The sequence below is a fragment of the Nycticebus coucang genome, chromosome 1, assembly GCF_027406575.1.
Source record: "Nycticebus coucang isolate mNycCou1 chromosome 1, mNycCou1.pri, whole genome shotgun sequence".
NCBI lineage: Eukaryota > Metazoa > Chordata > Mammalia > Primates > Lorisidae > Nycticebus > Nycticebus coucang.
Window position 1 is genome coordinate 184,184,031 of NC_069780.1, and position 22,529 is coordinate 184,206,559.

The 22,529-nt window shown below is 45.0% G+C and overlaps 1 protein-coding gene across 5 annotated transcripts in view; it reads right to left on the reverse strand.

Moving 5' to 3' along the window:
• The window catches only part of TRIO (trio Rho guanine nucleotide exchange factor), a 351,013-nt gene that overhangs the window by 15,882 nt on the left and 312,602 nt on the right, over positions 1-22,529 (reverse strand). For 3 of the 5 annotated variants that reach the window (XM_053592973.1, XM_053592974.1, XM_053592975.1), the window contains exons 39-49: positions 21,604-21,670; positions 19,607-19,710; positions 17,219-17,288; positions 14,986-15,075; positions 14,312-14,404; positions 13,521-13,571; positions 13,208-13,285; positions 11,729-11,920; positions 8,358-8,535; positions 5,569-6,314; positions 1,486-1,733 (exon numbers count right to left, since the gene is read on the reverse strand). In XM_053592973.1, the coding sequence (XP_053448948.1) occupies positions 1,486-1,733; positions 5,569-6,314; positions 8,358-8,535; positions 11,729-11,920; positions 13,208-13,285; positions 13,521-13,571; positions 14,312-14,404; positions 14,986-15,075; positions 17,219-17,288; positions 19,607-19,710; positions 21,604-21,670 (1,917 nt within the window). The other 2 variants (XM_053592977.1, XM_053592976.1) reach the window with 2 other exon arrangements.

Genomic DNA, 22,529 nt, shown 5'->3' on the forward strand with positions numbered 1-22,529 from the left:
ACTAAGTCTAATCACTTCTAGCTCTTGATTTAAAGTGAGAGAGATAAGTCACTCTTCTCTTGAACACTTAAGAGGCCACTGTCGGGTTACCAGTTGGGCTGATTTCAACATTGTTCCATCCCAGGGAATGGGGATATTGGAGAAAAGGGACAGAGATGGGAATGGGCCAGTTGGCAGAGCTCAGAACATAGACAACATTTATTTCTTAAGTTTGCCGTCCTATATACATGTGGTTCATGGTACACCCAAAACAATTACAATAGTAACATCAAAGATCATAGATCACCATAACAGATATCCTAATGATGAAAATGCTTGAAATATTGCAAGAATTACTAAAGCAAGACAAATCGGAAGTGATGATGAGCTGCTGGGCAAATGGTGCTGTTAGACTTGGTTGATGGAGGATTGTCACAAACCTTCAATGTTAAAAAATGACGTATCTACAAAGCACAATAAAATAAGACTTGTTTTTATACCTATACCTACACACTCCCTATTCTTTTCTATTTCTTTACAGAACCCTGATTAATACAGAGCCTAAGAATATATTTTGAGGAAACAAAGTATAAAATGGGATTTTTCCCCCCCTTGGACTTCTTCCCTGTAGACCATTTTCTTGACCTATGACTGGCATATAGGAAGTGCCAAATAGGATTCCAAAGCAATGTACTAGGAAAAACTATTTCTGCACAAAGACAAACAGGACAAGGGACTGTGACAGGGCAAGACAGGTCCTCTGCAGCCTGCACCTGAGCCAGCCTCCCTGTGGGGGACACACATGCCCAGAAGCACAGGGAGCTGCTAATGCTGGCAAACCAGGGTGCATCCCCGGGTGGGGAGGACATGACTGTGTCTTGTCTTCTACAGACATCAAAAGTCACAAAGTCTTGTGATGCTTCCACTCCCAGAATCCATCTACCTGGGGCCTCTACCACAGTGGCTATTTCAGGGAGAGTCAGGAAAGGGAAGGCTTTTATAAACCAGAACCCAAATTTAGTTTTCTTTAAAATAATGTTTAATGTAGCACAACTGGTTTTTGAGTTTCTTAAATAAATTAGCCTTCCAGTATATAAGATGTGATTGTAATGTCATCACACAGGTGGCTACAGAATGAGTATCTTCACAGATGTCACCCCAGCATACCCCTGGGGTCTGATAAGGGGGTCCTCAGAATGTTGAATGTTCTCAATCCCCACCCAAGACCTCTCAGGACTAAATTATTGTTGTGCCCTATTCTGTGAGCTCAAAAAAACTGTGTTTCTAAATGTAGATTATTAAAAGAACCTGTTAGGATGAGGCTATGAGACGGAAGGCCACCCACCTTCCCTGTGGGGTTGTGCATTTTGCTCAGAGATGAACTTGTACTAATGGGCACAGCTTTCCCTTAGATGAGCTCCATCCTCTCCAGGGTCTGTTTGCCTCATCTAAGCTGTGTCCTCTCCGTGGCCACCCACCACACCGGCTTTACCATCAAGCACTCACTTGAGAGTCCCATCGGGGTTTTCCATGATGACTGCACTGGTGTGGCCCAGGACAAAGCCGGGAATCCAGCCCTCGGCTGCAGGGCACTGGTCAGTGGCGGCTCGGAACACCAGAAACATGTTCTGTTGGTTGCTGGCCAGAATTTGAACGACCTCTCCTTGATAGACATTTATCTCATCCTCCTTCACTGCCGTGTAATCGTGTGTCACCAACATGGTGGAGATGTTGCTACTGCTGCTACTTTCACTCTGTAGAGGGACAGAGAAAAACAAGAAAAGGCAGAGAGGAACTGAAATGAGACCTCATTAGGCAACATCTCTCATCGGCGTGCACCACGACCCAGACAGGCACTGGGACGCTGTCAACATTTCCTTCACACTCAAGCTCATGCTGTGAATCTTTGTAAATAACTGTAGATCAGATTTTTCTAGAAAGTAATTTAGGAACAATTTAAAATAAAGTCATCGCAGTAATGACACTTTACTTTTGGAAGCTCGTTATTATTAAACTCTGACCTTCCTTGAACCCGCAGGGGAGCATCTTAGTCCTCATGTTGACAGCATGTTGGGTTATTCCTAACACAAAGCAATGTCACCGTGAACATCATGATCTTTTTAAAAAAGTATTAACCTGAAAAGCTGCAAAGAATAGCTCTTCCTCTTCTGGACAGATAAGATAATGGAGAAGTCCCTAAATCCTCCAGATGAAATGCTCATTGGAAATGCATACTCTAGAATCATCCTAAATCGCTGACACATCTAATCATTTCTACCTCTTTTTCCCTTCAAAAGGCAAGTGGAACTCCTGGAAAGTAGAATCAACTGCTACTGTTCTTAGGGACGGTTGCTGTCTCCATTACGTGTCCATTGGTAGATGGCCCTCTTGTAAGCTTGAGTAACTCAAGTGTCCCCCAAATGCTGGTGCCATGGGAACGCATCACAGCATCACGGTGCCACTCAAATCAAACTTTGGGGGCAGATGTGGTGGATGCTCGCCCCACCCACGCCTGCAGCCCCAGTGGCACTCCATCTCTGGCACTCATCTACTGCAATGCCGTAGGCACTCAGTGTGTGCTGGGTGGCCCAGTCGATGAGGCAAGATGGCCAGGGCAAAGTAAAACTTGTTCCTTACGGCCCTCCTGGGGCCCACACACCAGCCGCCAAGCAAAAGAAACACAAATGGCGGTGTCTGTCCCAAGCTACGTTTCCAAGAGGAGAACAAAGCTGAGACCCCTGCTAGCTCCTGAGCTATTTGACCAAGTCCCCTCTATGGACCAGGATGTAGGAAATGGCATCTGGTGTCTTGCTCCCAGGAGCTTGTTCTCAGAAGCTTCCACCGGTGATGCTGTTGGGACGTTTCATGGATTGCAGGAGCCTGCAGGTGCTGGCTCCTGTGCTCTGGACAGACCCTGGGTCAGTGCAGAGGCAACTAGCCAGCCCTGCTGTACCGTCTCTCAGCCCTGTCTCCTGTTCCCCTCACAAAGCCAAGCCCAAGAAAGCTGGCCAGCCACTGCATTCCAGGGCCTGGGGCTACACAACTACGCCTGCAGTGGGTAAGCTGGACACGGCGGTGCTGCCCAGCTCTTGTTTCTTGTCTCTTGCCCTGTGGATGCCCACTTCTTGCCTGTGGCCCCTCGATGCAAAAGGTGTGCCATGTTAGGATTTGGCCTGTGTATATTCATTAATACAATTGTATACTTTTAGCAGTATTCTGGAATGCTGGTTTACACAGCAACACCCAACAGTCTTGAGATTGCAAATTTGCTAGAATTTATAAATAAAAACCAACTGTGGCATAGTTGCTTTTAGTTAACATGTCGTACCAGGCTACATCTTATAATTTGAATATTTTACTACAATAGTAACAGGTATTATTCTATTTTAGGGATACTTCCTGTGTGCAAGGCTATGTATTAGGCATTTCAAATCTATCTTGCTTAATTCTCACAACCACCCTGCTAGTGGGTGTGGTCACTGGCCCCTCAGTGTAGAAGGTTACTTGAGTCTGCATGGGCCACCCAGCCTGCAAGACAAAGGTAGGGCTGCAGCGCCACCACTGTGCATGTGTACATGTGAGCACTTTTACTTCTGCTCCGTAAAACAGGCAAAAAGGCCAGACCACAGAGCCGCTGGGAGGTCATGGTTTGGGTTGAGCCATGCCCACTCTACTGCTGCTCTCAGCAGAACTTTCCAGAAGGTGCCCATCTAAAGGGGAAGACAGACCTGGGCCGTGGGTTAGGCACAGCTGCTTGGCTGTGACCACAGATAGTTTTGACAGACATGGTCAAGGAGGAAGAAGGCTCCTGCAGGGCTGCTGGGGGCACAGAGGTACACACAGATGCACAGGGGTGGGGGCCTGGCAGGGTGGTAGTTGCTCTGAAGCAAATACTTAAGAGTTCTGGAGGATGGTTTCAAATCCCACTGTGGACCTCTGGCTGTCTTCCCAGGACTCAAGGACACTTCTGTAAGGCTCTTTGACTCGTCTGCAACACTGGTTACTCACCATGTAAGAAACAGTGGGAAGAGGAAGACAGAAATCAAAGGCAACTTTGCCAACCTAAAACTCCTGGAAAACGTGCTCACTTTAGCTACACTTCTGTCCCAGAGGAAGCATCCTGGGATGAAGCTGTCCGTGGCCATTACTCATGTCTCCTCCTGAGTGTCCAGAGAAGCCCAGTATCGACTCCCATGCTGCAGCAGTGGAAATGTTAATTCTGAAACACAGACTCTGAAATCCCCTCTTGTACTGAATGGGAAAGTGTCCAGGTTAGGAGGAGCTGGAGAGATGCTAACTCAGGGATTTTGTGAGCGTCACACCTGTACACTGAGCGTTTGACTAGATGCTGTGGGTGCAGCTCAGCACTGGGTTACCTGAGTCCCTTGGCTGTCTAACGGGAGGCTCTGCAGGACGTGCACCCAGATGCTTATTTTTGATACAACAAACAAACATAGCATGACCCACTTGTTAATTTCTTTCACAATTAAATACAAAAATTGAGTTTAACAAACCATGTTAACAAAAAAATAGAAAGAATAAGATCAAGTAAACCAAGTGAGGTGTTAACAGTTTAGAGGAAAGAGAGAGACATGCAAAAGCCAGATTTTTTTCTTTTTTTTAATATATAAAGAGACACAGACCCTTTTACGGAAATGTTCTTAAAAATTTATAAAGTGATCAAACATACACCCTACACCCATTAGAAGAGTTCTATTCGCTCACACATGCTTTCAGGAAAGTGTTAGGACCAGGCCACCTGCCCTATAAGGAACAGGTGGGTAGAACAGTGAGGGAGCCGTGAAATGGGGGGACCACCCACCACAGCACCCCTTCTGCTTGAGAACATAAGGAAGTGATGGGAGAATGTGACTCTGGCCAGCTGTGGAGGGAAGACGCCCCAGCCCACGCTGCACCCCTGCTGGACACATGCAGGGCGTGCTCCTCCTGGGGCTCTCCTGACCGCCACCTGCAGGAGCCACAGTGTCAGGTGCCCGGAGCAGTCTCTCTCTCTTCCAGAGTGAACCTTGGGTGAAGCAAAACATTCCTAGTGGATAGATTCCTTCCCCCCTTTTTGTCAGCTTAGTTTGCTCTGAGTTGCTGTTGGAAGTTTCTCGAGGGATTCTTTTTTCCAGCAGATGAGTCAAAAATGCCGCAAAGACAAGATAAGGTGTAAAAGAGCAAAACCAAATGATGAGCAAGAAGCTTAGAGTGTATAGATTTCAATCAAAAGAAGAGGTAGAGAGTGGGGAAAGGGCTTCTCCCCAAAATATGAGCAATAGAAGGCAGGAGCTGAAAAGTAAGTTCCAAGATATTTTGGTGGCTGGAAAACTGAAAAGCCTTAATGATGCTGCACTCAGGCGGTTAAGATCTGCTTTCCCTCATCAAGGAGACACAGACAAAGCAAGGAGCAAGTTAGTAGCTGAGTGGCCCTGCCAGCCGCAGGATGGTTGGCAGAGCGAGCCCGGTGGCACAGGAGGAGGCGGTTACTGTGGCAGCACTGGAGAGCCGGAGTTAGTACGAGGACAGTGACGGTGACACAGAAGGTTTAGAAGAGCTGGCAGGGTGCAGGCGGTGGGGTGCGCTTACCCCGTTGCTCTGGGTGGACTGCACTGACTGCTCGCTGGCCGATGAGCATGTGCTCATGCGGTCCGTGTCCTTGCTGGGGGCCGCGTGGCGGTGCGTCTGCCGTTGGAGGGAGTCGCTGTCCCCCGGGAAGGTAAAGGAACCGGGCCGGCTGGCTGGGGAGGCCGGGATGGAGCTCCAGAAGGAGCCCCCCTTTTGTAGGGGGCTGCTGGGGGGAAAGGGCTCCTTGCCGAAAGGAGAAGGGAACACGGTGGCCAGTGGAGAGTTCAGAGGCGAGACGGCCCCGGACCTGGGCTTCCCCAGGGGCAGGGAGCCCGGGCCCCCCCGGGAGTCCTTGGCGCTTGCATCCTGGTTGGCCGACTTCCTAGGGCTCTCCATCACCTTCATCTTGGGGATGGGGTCTGCTCCTCGCTCAGCCCCTTCGCTGTCTCCGCTGGGGGGCGGCCTGCTGGGCTGGCTGAGGCTGGCCTCCAAGGCCAGGCTACTGCTGGGGGGAGGCAGTGAGGGGCCGGGGGTGCACGTACCTGACATCTTGTCTGCCTCTGCCTGGCTCGGGGCTGCAGAGGAGACCAGCACGGGGGGGTGGTGTCGGACAGGCTGGGGGATCCGGGAGGGCCTGCTCCTGCTTGAGCTGGGGCCGCTGCTGTGACCACCTCCGCAGCTGGGGGCCCCGCTGCTGCCCCCGCCCCCGCTACCCCCGCTGCCGCCCCCACTGTGGTTCCTCTGATACTCGATCGGTGATGTCAAGGCTGTAAGACAAACAAGACACAGCAGAGGACACGGTCAGGGCACCAAGAAAAGGCACATGGCAGGGCAAACATGAAGCGATCAAGGGAGGGCTGGGCTTGAGTGTGCCACATCCGGTCACAGGGTAAATTATGGAGGCAGGCTGCGGCCACCGGGCTGTCAACAGCCCACCACTCATCCATCAGTAATGGAAAAAGAAAGGCCTTAAGCTACTCTCCTGAACTGAGGAGTTCAGATGACTTGATGGAGGGTAGTGGGAGCAGGAAGGAGCCTGCACCGGGTGGAAGTGCAAGGTGAGGGAATATAAAGAGGAAGGAGCATAGCCACGCAGCACATCCCAGAACGGGCAGTGTCAACGGCAGACGGCAATGCTGGCACAGATCCACCAGGGCTGCCTTCAGTACCAACGGGCTCCCACCCCGGGAGAGCTTCCTCCGCTTTCCTCCAAGGACATCATGAACCAGAGAGAAGATGGGCCAAGAAGAAATAGGCTGAGAGTTAGGGAACCCCTCGGCCACCATACCCAGAGGTTTTATAGACCACCTATGTTTTGCAAGTTGAATAAACCAGACAAAAGCTAAAGGATCTCCACAAGGAAGGCCCTTTGCTGTCTCATCCCTTGACTTTTGTAATTTAGCTTTTTTACATTATCTGGAGGAAAACACAGGAATCACGCCAAATAAGACACATGGAAACGCTAAGACAAATTTACACTTTACAGCTTTTGAGAAATGCCACAATCAGATATGCCCCTCCTCCAGCTGCGGGTACATGGGGCAAAGGACCTTGGAGCCAGAGGCCTTCCACAACCTCTGCGCTGGCCTCAACCTGAAGGGAGCAAAGGGAGAGCCGCAGCAGAGGACATGTCCAGAGCCCACTCACTCATTCTGATCTTTAATCCTCTGGAACAGGTGTGAATACTGACAAGATGAGTGTCGAGTAAATTGTAATATTATAGCCTAATCATGCTTGTAATTTGGGGGCAGTTCATTCTATTTTAAAGGTGATACTCAAAGTTTAGAGATTCTCTTAGCCCAGGCTACCCACTGGTATTCAATGTACCACTTAAGAACTGCACATTTAAAGAGACCTGAGTTCTCTCACAGCCTGGAGAGCTCAGCCTTCTACCTAGATAGGAACTGACCCTCCTCACTCCTGTGCATCTGATTCTAACTGCAAATGAGAACCGTTACCAGCTTGCAGGCTGGATAGAAACCTGGAGTTAACACCCGGGAGCTGATTCCACTTGGGCCAAAGTACCATGTGACTTTAGATTTTTTAGTGAGTGCCTACGTTCCTGGCTTGCGAATGTCATGCAAGGTGTACAGATGGTTTTCTTGAGAACAAGACAGCATTCTAGCGGAATTGGGCATAGATGTGCAACGTGAAGAAAAGGCACGCGCGCACACACAAAAGATAGATTCAAGGAGCACAGAGCTTCTGACTGAACTCTCAAAGTTCTTCAGTGATCACCAAATTAAAGCCAGGGTAGAAGCCAGCAGTCTCAAAGACATGGTACACCTATAAGGAGACAATGTCAGAGCTTGGCTGCTCTGCAGGCTGCCACACCTCTATAATAACTCAATTCATGGGAGCTGGGAAGGATAAAGCCATCTCTTGTTTTTTAATGGAGAAGGGAGGCGTGGGTGTGAACCTCTCACGAATGTCTCCAAAATCTTTGGCCCATTCCATCTGCCTTCCGTCCGTGCACATTCTTCTTCCTAGGACAGTGCCTCTGTTTGCATTCTGTGTGGGACAGGCTGGAGCAGTGTGGCAGGGAGGGGTGCATGCCGAGAGCCATGCGTGCTCTGAATTCTGACTATGCCACCAACAATTTGTGGGACTCTGGGCAAATTACTAAATCACTCTGTGCCTCAGTAAATGGGGATGAGGACGGTCCTTGCCAAACCAGGTGGCTGTGAAGATGAAATAAATATAGAGGTGGTGCCTGATGCATGAGAAGGGCCAGCTTCAGTCGGTACTAGAAGTAGGAACGTGTCCATGAGGGAAAGGAAATACACATCTAGCAACAGGATATACGTTACCATTTAAAAAATTGCGCTGGTTTTCTAAAATTTGGTTGATTTCATGAATCCATGTTTGCCGGACACTTGGACTGGACGAATGCAAAATGAACGTCTCTACCACATCACCCGTCCTTGACGTCAGAGCAAATTTACAGGGGTCATTTTCCACATTTTCCTCCAGGCAAAGGCAACTCACCTTTAAAAAAATAAAAGCATTATTCACAGTAACCAAGAAGCGAAATGATGAATGGATAAACAAAATGTGGTATATGCATACAGTGGACAATTACTCGTCCCTAATAATTCTGACACATGCTACAACACACATAAGTCCTGAGGACATCGTGCTGAGTGGACAGTGCCTGTCACAGACAGACAGATACCACTGATGTGAGGTCCGCAGAACAGTCAAATTCCTAGAGACAAAAAGCAGAATAGGGGCTGCCAGGGGACATGGAGAGAAGGGATGGGGATTAGTATTTCATGGGTACAGAGTTTCAGCGCTGTGAGCAGAGAGTTCTGGAGAGGATGGTGGTGACAGCTGCCTAAGGATGTGCCTGTATCCAACACCACTGAGCCAGACACGCATCTAAAAACGGTTAAGACAGTAAATTTTGTTGTGTGTATTTTCCTATGATAATCAAAGTACATTTACCCACACTGGGAAAGTGCAAAGTGAAGTTCATCCTACATCAACAGTGAAACGATTGCTTTTTGGTTGAGCTGCCACTTTTATTTCCTCACAGCGAAGCCTCTCAATACGTCTTTTAACTCAGGTATGTGGGGATTCTCAGGAGTTGAATTAATAGTTTGAACTAACAGCTTGAACAATTAGCGGGAAAAGTGGGCTTGAGATTCCCTGTTTTCCCAAACCCTTTTATGATGGTTCAAACATCACTTCCCTTCCAGGGAATAAAATGATCCCACAGCTACAACTCAAGACTCCGGACTTTATAAATGCAAATAATGTAACCTAATCCTGTGTGGCCTCATAATAACCTACAATAAACAAAAATTCTTAATTTCATTAACATATGTGCTATAAAGTCTATATAATATCACAATTAAAATACATCCTCCAGTAATTTTACAGAAGCAGCAGAATGTGTAAAAAGTATGTATGTGGCATAGAGAATTCCTATGGTTCTGGAGTGATTTTCTGTGAGGACATGAAAAGAATACCGGGTAGGAAGTTCAGATGAATGTAGCTCAGGAGATAATGCAGTTCAAAGCATGGATGTATAGCTCAGGTGATAGATGTTATAGCGCAGGTGATGGATGTATAAGATCAGGTGATGGATGTACAGCTCAGGTGACGGATGTATAAGCTCAGGTGATGGATGTATCAGTTCAGGTCACAGATGTACAAGCTCCGGTAACGATGTATAAGCTCAGGTGATGGGAGTATAAGCTCAGGTGACGGATGTATAAGTTCAGGTCACAGATGTACAGGTCAGGTGATGGATGTATAAGCTTAGGTGATGAATGTATAAGCTCAGGTGATGGAAGTACAGCTCAGGTGACGGATGTACAGCTCAGGTAATGCATGTACAGCTCAGGTGACAGATGTACAGCTCAGGTGATGGATGGACAGCTTAGGTGACGGATGTATAAGCTCAGGTGACGGATGTACAGCTCAGGTGACGGATGTATAAGTTCAGGTGATGGATATATAAGCTCAGGTGACGGATGTACAGCTCAGGTGACGGATGTATAAGCTCAGGTGATAGATGTACAGCTCAGGTGACGGATGTATAAGCTCGGGTGTGGATGTGTAAACTCAGGTGATGGATGTATAAGCTCAGGTGATGGATGTACAGCTCAGGTGACAGATATATAAGCTCAGGTGATGGATGTATAAGCCCAGGTGACGGATGTATAAGTTCAGGTGATGGATGTATAAGTTCAGGTGATAGATGTATAAGCTCAGGTGACGGATGTATAAGCTCAGGTGACGGATGTACAGCTCAGGTGACGGATGTATAAGTTCAGGTGACGGATGTACAGCTCAGGTGATGGATGTATAAGCTCAGGAGATGGATGTACAGCTCGGTTGGTGGATGTATAAGCTCAGGAGATGATGCAATTCAGGTGATTGATGGATGTAGTTCAGGTGATGGACACAGCTCAGGAGATGGATGTATAGTTTGGGTGATGAAAGTACAGGTATAGCAAAATGCATGGAGGGCCTATGCCTGACGTGGCATCAGTGTGAGGGGTGGGAAGATGGTGTGAGGTGGAAGAGCCCACAGTTCAGTTTCACACAGAGGCCTCTGATGCTTTCCCAGGTAATGGTGGGCAGGAGACCCCCCTCAGCCTGAGGGCTGGGCCTCCTCAGGTTCAGGTGCAAGGAGGCTGCTGGAGACAGCCAACAGTGGGGAGCCAGATGGCAGAGGGCACAACGTCTTGCCCATGTGCCACGAGGCCTGCAGAGTACAGAGGGTCTGAAAGACTTCTCATCCCAAACAGGGACCCGGGTGGTTTAGGGCAGACTTGGGGAATCTCCCAGGGCTCATCTGCTGGGATCTCAGGATTCCTCCCAGCTATTCTTTGCCTTACCCTTGGTTTGTCTCCTTTATGGAGTTTAAGGCCATTTGGAATTACATTCTTAGTTGATATATATTTCCCATCAGAGGGCAAGTGACACCAAAGCAAAGAGGCCGTGTCTGAGCCATTCCAGTGACTCATGCCCAGCAGTGACAGCTTGGTACCTCCTTGTTGAATAGAGGAAAAGGTGACGAGTTAGCTATTTTCTCTGGCCATAGAGCAATACTCCAAATCTGTGTCCCCCAATTTAAGTTATAAAGTGGCGCATAAACACTACCCAAGATGAAGTCCTTCTAGCACAGTAACAACAAATGGCTGTAGTCACACAGCACTGTGTGTGAGGTGTCAGCCGCTCAGGAACAGAGATGGTAGAAAGAATGACGGGTGAATGAATTTAAAGGTTCTGAAATGGGGCCAGGCGAGGTCATACCTGTAATCCTAGCACTCTGGGAGGCCAAAGTGGGTGGATCGCCTGAGCTCAGGAGTTTGAGCCCAGCCTGAGCCAAGAGTGAGACACTGTGTCTACTAAAAACAGAAAAACCAGCTGGGCAGGGTGGTGGGCACCTGTAGTCCCAGTAACTCAGGAGGCTGAGGCAAGGGGATCACCTGAGCCCAAGACTCTGAGGTTGCTGTGAGCTAGAATGCCACGGTACTCAACGCAGGGCAACAGAGGGAGACTCCGTCTCAAAAAAAAATAAAAAAATAATAAAATTTCTGAAATGGACTAGAAAATTGTCTAAATACTTAATAAAACAAGCATCAGTATATGCCCTCATAAAAAGGGAACTTCAGTATGAGGGGGATAGGCACCAACAGGGAGAAAACATCCAGGAACACAGTACCTTGATGCTATTCTTGAACAGAAATCCTGGCATGGAGAAGCCCTTTTTTTTATCAAGTGGTTCACTGAATATGACAATCTGCTCAAAGAGGAAAATGCGCCTCTCTTTGCATCGAGGCAGAAGCCCGGCATCCTGGTCCGTGACCAGGAACGTGTCCTGCAAGAGCAGTTTACCCTGGGCAACGATTTTACCCTGAAACAAGAAAAAGGGGTGGTGGGGGGGAGAGGAAGAGAAGAAAACATTTCTTTCTAAGTTCTCTTTTCCTTACATTTCTTCCCACAGAATGATGTAGTTTTCTTTTAATTTACAGAACTCAAAATTTTTTTTCTTTTATTGCAGTGAGTTCTTGGCCTCAAACAGAACAATTATTGACATAAAATTATTTTCAACATTTGTATAAACCTCTGGGCCTCAGTTATAATCAAGAGACTAAAGCTGGGGTTTAAACACTTTCTAGTTGACACTACATTGGCTGTTCTCAAGGTGTGGTCGCTGGACCGGTGGCAATAGGATCACTCAGCAGGAACAAATCAGGCACATACGGGAGTCTGTGTTTCAGGAGCCGTCCAGGTGATTCTGTATATGGGGCAGCATAAGAACCACAGCACCAGACCTTTACACTCGAGCCAATCAATAGGCACGAAAAATAAAAACTCTCATCTCCTTACTCAAACGTCAAATGAAAAAAAAAGATTCTGGTTCTGGCCGGGCACGGTAGCTCATGCCTGTTATCCTAGCTCTCTAGGAGGCAGGTGAGGGAGAACTGTTTGAGCTTAGGAGTTTCAGACCAGCCTGAGTAAGAGTGAGACCCCCCCCCCCCGCAGCCTAAAAACCAAGAAAAATTAGCCAGCGTCTAATAGTTCTGTAGTCTATTGCCTGTAGTCCCATTTACTCAGGAGGCTGAGGCAAGAGCACTGCTCAAGTCCAAGAGTTTGAGATTGTGTGAGCTATGGAACCATAGGACTCTACTCAGGGTGACAGAGTGAGACTCTGTCTCAAATAAAAAAAAAAGATTTGGTTCTGGATTCACCCTTAGGATACACAGTAGGTAATGTGTAATGTGTGCAGTCTGGCAACTCACACAAAACTTGTCAGACTAACAGAAAACACAGTGAGCTAAAGTTCCAGGGTTGACGGAGGGTAGGGGACCTCCTGGGTCCTACTAGTACATATCCAAAGCCACCCCAGTTTTACATACTGGGGCAACTCAGCTGTTACATTAGTAGAGGGCCCAAGAGACAAAGCACAGTCCCGCTTGCTTCTGCCATGAGGCTTTGAGCAGAGGAAGCCCCCTGTAGGTCCCCCTCAAAGCAAATCAAATGCACGAATAAAAGAGTTGAAAGGAAGTATCAGTCAGGTTGAAGTATGACAGAAAACCAAGCAGAAAGGGTCAGCTTTCTACATGTGGAGAGAAATGATCCAGACAACAGAAAGGGATGGAAGGCAGAGGGCGCCCTGGGCGAGTGAGAGCCACATTACATCAAATCCTTGCAGCCGCCCCACGTTCATCATGTCGTTGCACCGCCTGGGCACTATGCACATGACCTCCACGGCTCTCTGTGGGCGGGGAGAGAGCAGAGTGAGAGTTCAAGTTCCCCCAGGAAGACCGGACGTGCTGCCCCGTTCCTCTCCCTCCCACCCTCCAGAGTGCAGAGGGCAATGCAGACATGCCACTGGAGAGACCCCTCTCAGGGCCAGACCTCCCTGCCTGCAGACACTCGGGGGTTAGGAGAAGAGCTCAGTGGGCCTGGGGGGGTGGGGGTGGGGAGGAATAGCCAGCGGTGCAAAGTACCTCTAATTCTGATGTGTCCAGGCTGGCCTTTTTGGAATACTTGAGGAAGTCCTACAAGGGAAAAGCAGAGGAGCACGTGGTCATGGTGGTGCCATCACAGCTGCTGACCTTTGTCACTGCTCATGCTGGGCCAAGCACTGGAGTCGGGGCTTCAGTTCTATTTTCTCATTTTATTCTCTCAGTCACACAATGAAAAGATGTCCCCTTATGTGGGTATCAAGCTGTTGTGGTACAGAAAGTCAGGCCAGGTCTATGTGATGGTTCCTGCTAGTCCAAGGCAAGCAAACTCTCATCTTGTCCCTCTTCACCTCCGGGAACTAGGTTTCATAGCAAAGGATTAAATCTCAATACCTTTTAGTACTCACTTTTATCATGAAAAAATGTGTGACTCAGCCTTTAGCTGCGCTTAAGAATTTAAATCAATCACGGGCTAAGGACTAAGCCAATGGAGAAGAATATGCAGGGATTAAAAATTTAATTTTATCAAGGCTCCAAGAAGCTTAGAAAATATTTAAGGTTGACAGAGCTGAAGAAAACTCCTTAGCATTCCAAGGTCTCGAAATCATGCTCACTTTTATTGACATTTTGATTCAGAACTTCATGTAAACAAAAACATGGAGAAAACAGTATAAGACATTTTACTAAATTTTAAAAATCTCCCCTTGAAATATTTAAAACCAGAAGTAATGAGACTGCATCACAGTTTTCACACAAACAACTTCTTCACCCTGAGCCCTGTGCTCTCACCAAACTAACTCCTGACCCAGAGTCTGTTCCTCTGATTTCCTCACCTTCAGTAACAGCTGATATTTCATAATTCTCTGTACTGGTTTGATCAACAAGTCTGTGAGCTGTAACCTGTGGCCAAGGCGCTGCTTTAAATCCTGTGGTTTTAAAAGAAGAAGAAGAAGAAAAAAAGATCTAATGTGAAGTTCATTAAAAGGCAATGTTTTTCGTCCTTGTAATTGTCAGAACAGCTTAACTATAATATTGTCAGTAAAATTAGTAAGAAAAAAAAGGGCACTCTGCACCAAAACCAACTAGTGCTTTACTATTTCCTCAGAATTCCCAAGTTTTACACTTTAACATTTCTGGGCAATTGTTCAAAGCAGTCATTCATGCTTAAGGGCTTTTTAAAAATTGCTTTCTTTTACTCATACAAACATATTATTTTTAGGCTAAAAGTTTAGATTAATAATTATCCTGAATTTGTAATGAGACTTAGGTTAACACTGACAGAAACCTTTATTATTAACAACTGCTCCAGTCTTCTGAACGCCAGGGGTACAAGCACAGACTGAATTCATACCCATTTCTCTCATTTTCAGGAAAGAAAGAAAGGTTCAGAATTCTTATCACTCAGGCTAATTTTCTGAGGATTAACTTAGTCTCCTGGGAGACTTAATTTTTGGAAATCACCTGAAACAAAAGATTAAGAAATACTTTGCTCCTATCTTGGTCTTACCTCAAAAAAGGTATCAATGTATTCTGAGACAATGTGCTCCGACTTTGGTTTATTTTGACAATAAACTATGTACATGTGCAACCTTCTCTCCTAGGAATAAAAAAGGCCAACAGTTGGTTAAAACAACTGGAAGTTCAATTTGAATGTAAGAGCACAGGCACATTTTCAGCACATAAAGGGAACTGGATTTTCTTAAAACCAAGCTACAGAGGCTAAAAACCTCTGAGGGGCACACTCTTTTTTTTTTTTTAAGAGACAGAGTCTCACTTTATCGCCCACAGAGTGCCATGGCGTCACACAGCTTACAGTAACTTCCAGCTTTGGGGGCTTAGGAGATTCTCTTACCTCAGCCTCCCGAGTAGCTGGGACTACAGGCGCCCGCCACAACCCCCAGCTATTTTTGTTGTTGTTGCAGTTTGGCCGGGGCTGGGTTTGAATCCGCCACCCTCGGTATATGGGGCCCGTGCCCTACTCACTGAGCCACAGGCGCCGCTCAAGGGGCACACTCTTGATTCACAACATATATCAGCTTCTGCTCTGTGGCTCCAAAACAGTCCTTACTATTATTTCTCCCTCACATATCCCAAACGCTTCATGTCAGTACCAAATGCAACAAGTACCAGAGGCAGTGGAAGACTACACGTCTCAACACTAAACGAAGAATCACTCCCATCCCTCCAAACGCTGCCGACGGTCCCAGTAAGCTTAGCTGATTTTAGTAGACAAGGAAAAGCTCATTAATCTCAAATCCCTAAGGGATGGGGGAAAAAGTAGACAATAAGCCTTCCCTTAAATCCAATGATCCCCAAAGTGTGGAATGTAGACCCTTGCGGGTCTCTTGAGGACTTTCAGTGGCTCCATTAGGGTCAGAACTATTTTCAAAATGGCACTAAGATGTCATTTGCCTTTTTCACTGTGCTAACATCCGTGGTGACTGATGTCCTAAACCAAAGGAAGGTGAAACTGCTTTCTGGAACCTCAGCACATATTCGTCATTAATAAAAATTATTCATTTATTCATTTTTTAAAAAGTCAACCACATAAACACTTTTTCAACATTCTTACAATGAGATGGAAGCCCACATAATAGTTCTGCTGAATGTATGATCAAGTTGTGAGTGGAACTAAATATTTTTTTTAATGGACCACCATTTTTATTTGCAAAAAGATGGACACGAACTCTAATTATTTATGCCTGGGAATCTGACATTTTCTTGAACATGAACAAAACCAGCCAGCCATTTCAAGGGAAAGATCCAGCAGTATTAATGATGAAAATTCCAGCTTTCAGGTAAAAAATTTTAGGAAACATGTTATCTGCCACTGTGAACTTGACAATACATAAAGATGTTTTTGAAGAGATGAGTGGTGGTGTTAATGAATTGTGTCAATTTCTGTAAGGGTCTGACTAAGTGAACTGATGTCCACTGACTGATGCTTGATGGCACAAGACTGTCATGGCTACAAGGGCCTGGAAGAATGAGATACTTGGGGATTCAGTGTCATGGTAGGGGAGAAGTTCACGGATAGGTTTTCAGATTCTATGTTGCGACTAACCTTTAAGAAATTATCACTTGACAAGTTTTGATAGGGTAGCTAAGAAAACGATCTAAAATTCTCTGAAAAGGCTACTAACATGCTTGTCCCTTTCTAAATATACATGTATGTGAGGACTGATTTTTTTTTTTTGGTATTCTTTAATCAAAAAAAATCATAATGAATGCAGAAGCAGACATGAAAATCCAGTTATCTTTGATCAAGTCAGACATTAACAAGATTTGCAAAATGAAAAAACTGTCACTTTTTTCAAAAAAAGGTACTTTTCTTCCTTAAAAAAATCCAATTAAAAAATTTAAATGTTAACATTTAAGATATAATATTTTAGATATACCCATTTATTGGGTAGTATGTTAGACTCACTGCAGGTATACGTACACTTTCACCAAATACTTGTCTGCCCACAGATACCCGCAAATGTTGCGGCTTCAGGGTTGGCTCTGCCCCCACTGCCCAACCTGCATGGTCAGCCAAGTGGCCAGCTGAGGCCAAGTGACCAGGAAAGCAGATAATGCTCATATAGAGAGGTTTTAATTTTAACTCACTAACGCTGCACAGCACGATTTTATTCCTAACATCCCCGTTCTTATGAAGTCTAAGTGAGTTCTCCTTTAATCAGACACAGCCAAGACTAAAGATGACAACTTCAGAATATAAACAATGCCTCTGCACTTACGTGTTTAACAAAAAGGGATCCTAGTTTTTCCGGATCTTCAAGGCACTTCTCTAGCTCTCCTAAAAAAAAGCTGATGAGAAAAGGAATATTAGAACCATCTCCAATTGGGCCTTCTAGTATCAGATTCAGGTTTATGTTTTCAAAATAGTTTGAAACGAGCCATTGAGAAGTGTAAAGTATATGCTTAAGGAATATTAACACAGAAAACATTTGGTTAAGCTATATAAGCAAAAAAGGGATACACAGTTAAGGAAGGTAAGGCAGGACAGGTGCATCCCTTGACTGACAATGAGCAGTTTTGTCTTATTTTGTTCAAGGACATAAGTGGTAATAACCTGGGATGAATATGAAGTAAAAATTAAATGTTTCAAAACAATTTATCATTTTTTATTTCTGAAAATTTGGTCTTCACACCTGCGTTTCACATTCATTCTATAATTTTTAGAGGTTCAAATTGGTTAACAGATACAAATACTGAATGTTACCTGTGCCAGCTTTACGGTGTTTCCTCAAATATTATCAAAATCAACATCTAGGTTATAGATATTAGTTCCCTTTAGGATTAAAGTTAGATACAATCATAGTAACAAAACAGCAGAAGGGCAACTGCTCTTCATTTCTTCTGGGCTGCAGCTGTTCAAGGTTATGTCTACCTGAACCATCACTTACATGTATTTATATTTGTTTTTTGTTTTTCTTGAGACAGAGTCTCACTATGTTGCCCTGGGTAGAGTGCTGTGGGATCACAGCTCACAGCAACCTCAAACTCTTGGGTTCAAGTGATTCTCTTGCCTCAGCCTCCCGAGTAGCTGAGACTACAAGTGCCCACCACAACGCCTGGCTATTTTTTTGGTTGTAGTTGTCATTATTGTTTGGCAGGCCCAAGCTGGATTTGAACCCGCCAGCTCTGGTGCATGTGGCTGGTGCCCTAGCCGCTGAGCTATAGGCACTGAGCCTATATTTATATTTGGTATTTATTAACCTGCAAACCACCACACCAATGAACGTCTGCAGATGCTGTGGCAGACAGCATCTCGGGATGCAATGTCTCTGTTTGTCCTGGAACATTGTATCATTTTTCCCTTCCCTTCATAGCCTTAAAAGCCAGCCTAGGAGTGGCAGTCTAAACAATGGTACCAAAATCCCTTTTTAAATTGGTTTCATTATAAACTGGAGTGCTGTTTCTAAAGCTGACCAGTCATTTATCTCTGAGTTCAACTAAATTAGACATTATGGAGGGATATGAAAATAAAGACCGTACCTGGATTCAAAGATTTTACATTCTATTGGAGAGAGAAATATAGAAATAACAACACACTATTTGATCCGTGACGTGGGAATTCCTCCTCACTTTTGAATAGCATTTTATAGTTTAACGAGTAGTCTTATCTGCTTTAGGAGGATTGTAATGTCCAGGCCTAATGCAGCCGAACACCAGGGCGAGGGCAGGGCCACTGCACTGAGCTGTGGGATGAGGGCGGGGCCGCTGCACTGAGCTATGGGATGAGGGCAAGGTAGGGCTTTGGAGGTAATGACCGCAGGCTCCAGGTGGAGGGAGCAGTGACATGTATCAGGACAGGAGAATAGGAGGCCCGCCCAGGTAAGGGAGCAGGCAGTGCAGCTCAACACTCCACTGTAATACCCCTGGCTGCTCTAAGCAGTCCTCAGATAATGAAAGATTTTTAAAATTACAAGCAAAGTAGTCCAAAGAGACGGGTTTGTGGTGACAAGCTCCAGCATCAGAGGTAAGCTGCTGTGGCACCAGCCCCCACGTGGGAGGGTCTCATCATCATTAGGACAGGTGTGGGCAAGGTACTGTGATCAAATTAGAATTTCAAGGGCAATCATGTCTACTTTTTCCATTAAAACTGAGATGGACTAATGAATGTCTTCAAAATCCTTTCATGGTAACTTGTATTTATGCTAAAGATGGGTGCAGTCCTGATCAGAAACACTTACTGAGGCTTACTCTATGCAGATGTTCTAAGTGCTTTACAAGTTTAACTCAGTTGTTCTTCTCAAAACCCCCATGAGGTGGGTATCATTATGATGCAGCTGTGCAGACGAGGAACGGATGCACAGGAGTGGGCCAGATGGCTCAAGGTCAGGACCAGGCCCTGAGGCCCACCAGTCAGGATGGGCACTCCCAGACATCACCCCCTCCCTAGGCCCTCCTGGCATGGATCAGCACGGAAGAGACTCTTCCCTGGGCACTGAAATGCTACCACAGAACTCCTCAGCACATTAGTATTTCCTTTGCATCAGCTCCCTCCAGGAGGCTACACAGGTAATACAAGGAAAGGAATAAATCTCCCTCAGAGTGGGCTGGCCCGGCGTGGTTCAGCGCGTGCTGGAGCTTCGCACCACCCAGCATGGCCTGCTACGTACTCTCTGTGCCAGTCATAAATCTGATGGATGTTGCCGAACACTATCTTGTCTTTCCCTTTCATGTCGTCCGGAACGCCGTCTTCTTTCATCAGTGCCATGTAGCCCTACGATCGAATGTTTAAACTTAAGTTTACTTCATGGAATGCATTTGAGTTAAGCAGTGGCTTATTGGTTAATAGTCACAAAGGACAAAATAGATACCTGCACTTTCTGTAACCAATTCCTTATTTAAAAACAAGAAACTCTAATATGGAGAGTATGCTTAACGGGTGCTTGAAATACACCCCTATGTTCACTGCTGTGATTTTCTCTCTCTGAACTGTTTAGCATTCATAGATCAAACTCCTTTTAAGGAACCGAAGTTTAAATATATATAAATATATATAAATGGTTTCATTAAAATAATCTTAAAAGCTTGAAAATAATAGATATTTGGTCAGAATCATATTTCCTCTGTTTTTAGCCTGTATCTCATATAAAGAGAAAAATATCCTTTTCTTTTTGGATTGTTAATATTTTGGAGAAAGGGTCTCACTCTGTTGCCCAGTCTAGAGCACAGCAGCATGATCATAGCTCATTGCAACCTTGAACTCCTGGGCTCGGGCGACCCTCCCACCTCAGCCTCCTGAGTAGCTGGGACTATATAAACCGTTAAATAAGAATTTAACAACATTCTTATAAATTGATTTTTTGACAACAGTTGATTAAATATGTTGTTACAATGTGCTTTATAACGTCTATTTAATTCAGACTGCCCAAGAATCTCTTAACTATTCAAGTGACTTATTGTTAACGATTGTAGACAAATCTAGTATGTTAAATTTTTTATGTCACACAGTTAACTGTAATATTAATAGCTGTGACTTTTAATGGGCTATGCACCCCAAAAGTATTGTCCTTTATATACAAATGGTACCAAAAAATGTAGACACATTTTAAGAGGAAAGAATTATTTTAAAATTGTAATACTCAAGTTGACATTTGACTTCTGCAATTCTAAGAGATACACACTACAATACACAAGATAACAAATATTATCAATATATATTGACTATTACCATTTGAATAGTTTTTTTCCTTTCTTAAAATGTGCATATATTCTTTGGGCACCCTCTGTATTTGCAAAGCTGAAAGAATAAACGATGCAATTTTATGTTATAAAAATAGCTTTTTGATGAGCTGAGTTTATTAGTATGACTGTGCCTTGAACTTACTGGCAGGGTTTGCCTAGAGATGGCTTTTGACCCTGTATAAAGGTAGTTGTTTTCCTAAGGCTACACAGTGCCCAGCAATTTCTGGTCAGTGAAAATGGTGACCTCTGGTAAGCTGTAAGCACTGGCCTTGGCATAGCTGTAGATCACCCCTTGAACTTGGGTAGATTCAGGAAGGAAGTGAATTCACAGTTGACCTACACTGAACTCTTTCAGTCAACAATATTTCCATTGCTGTACTAATACCCACTCTTTTGAAATCCAAGCAAGACTCTCGTCTAATAAATAATTGCATATATTTGTTTAAAAACTTCATTATTGAAAAAAAGATGTCAAGATGTAGTACTATGCAAAAAAAGCAGCATTTACAACTGGTACAGGTGGTTAAGAGGCTAAATTATTTTTCTTTTTTTTTTGTAGAGACAGAGTCTCACTTTACCGCCTTCCATAGATTGCCATGATGTCCCAGGACTCACAGCAACCTCTAGCTCTTGGGCTTCCGCGATTCTCCTGCCTCAGCCTCCCGAGCAGCTGGGACTACAGGCGCCTGCCACAACGCCCAGCTACTTTTGTTGCAGTTCAGCCGGGGCTGGGTTTGAACCCACCACCCTCGGCATATGGGGCCGGCGCCCTACTCATTGAGCCACATAAAGACTTTGTTAGTTTTTTGTCAAAAATGTTTGTAAAGCTTTGGAGAGGGAATCAATGTTAAAATGTCCAAAGTGATACTTCCTTCGACAACTGTTAGGGATAATACTAGGTTATTAAATCTCTGAAAATACACACCTCAACCACATAGCCAAGGTCTCGTACATAGTCACGCTCTGTCTCCACTAATTCTTGCAAAACATAGCTGAAGAGAGAGAAAAAGTAGTGGTTAGAATCCAAACTCTTTGTTTTCTAGATGAATTCTTTTGTACCTTTGGTTCCGTCAGGATAAAAGGAGTCTATCCCGACAGGACAGTAATCTATCGAATTGTACGACTGGGCCTTAAATTCTTGAACATCCCAAATCACTTACAGGTTTAAGTGGATGACCTATGAGAGCTCTGGAGGTTGAGACACTTAGGCACATGTGCACGAAGGCAATCAGGTAAACTCACCCTACTGGATTCTGACCAAAAAAGAGAAGCGTAGACATAACTTTTTTATAAAGCCATGGCATTGAAGGAAGTGGCTTTTTTTTAAAAAAAAAAGATTAAATCATTTTAAGCTTCATTGGACATATAAGAACAATTTTTCAATCAGATGTTTAAAGCTTTGGATCTGATTACATCACTCTATGTATTTCTGTTTAAGGCCACTCAGATAATAGAAGATAATCAGATAACCACTTGATCAGTATTAACAAACGACCTCAACAGGTCTGGAAAGGGTCATTCACCTGTTGTTCATTCAGTCGACCAACATCACCCTGGCACCCCCCTCGTGCCCAGCACCTGGGCTACTGGCTCAAAACACTGCATAAAACCAGTCTCTGCCTTCATGAGGCTTCCAAGTTTGCTTCTTCTCCAAAGACAACTTTAACCCTTCTGTACAATTTTCAGGACTCTTTTACCATAAGCTGCTTCACTAAAACAAAGAAACACTACCACCAAAGTATATTCAAAATACATTCAAGTTTCTGAGACTGGTTCTAATTTTAGGTTACCTTCTTTTTCTTTTACAACCAGATATATAATAAGTGTAGGGTCCCTTACTAAAACTGGCAG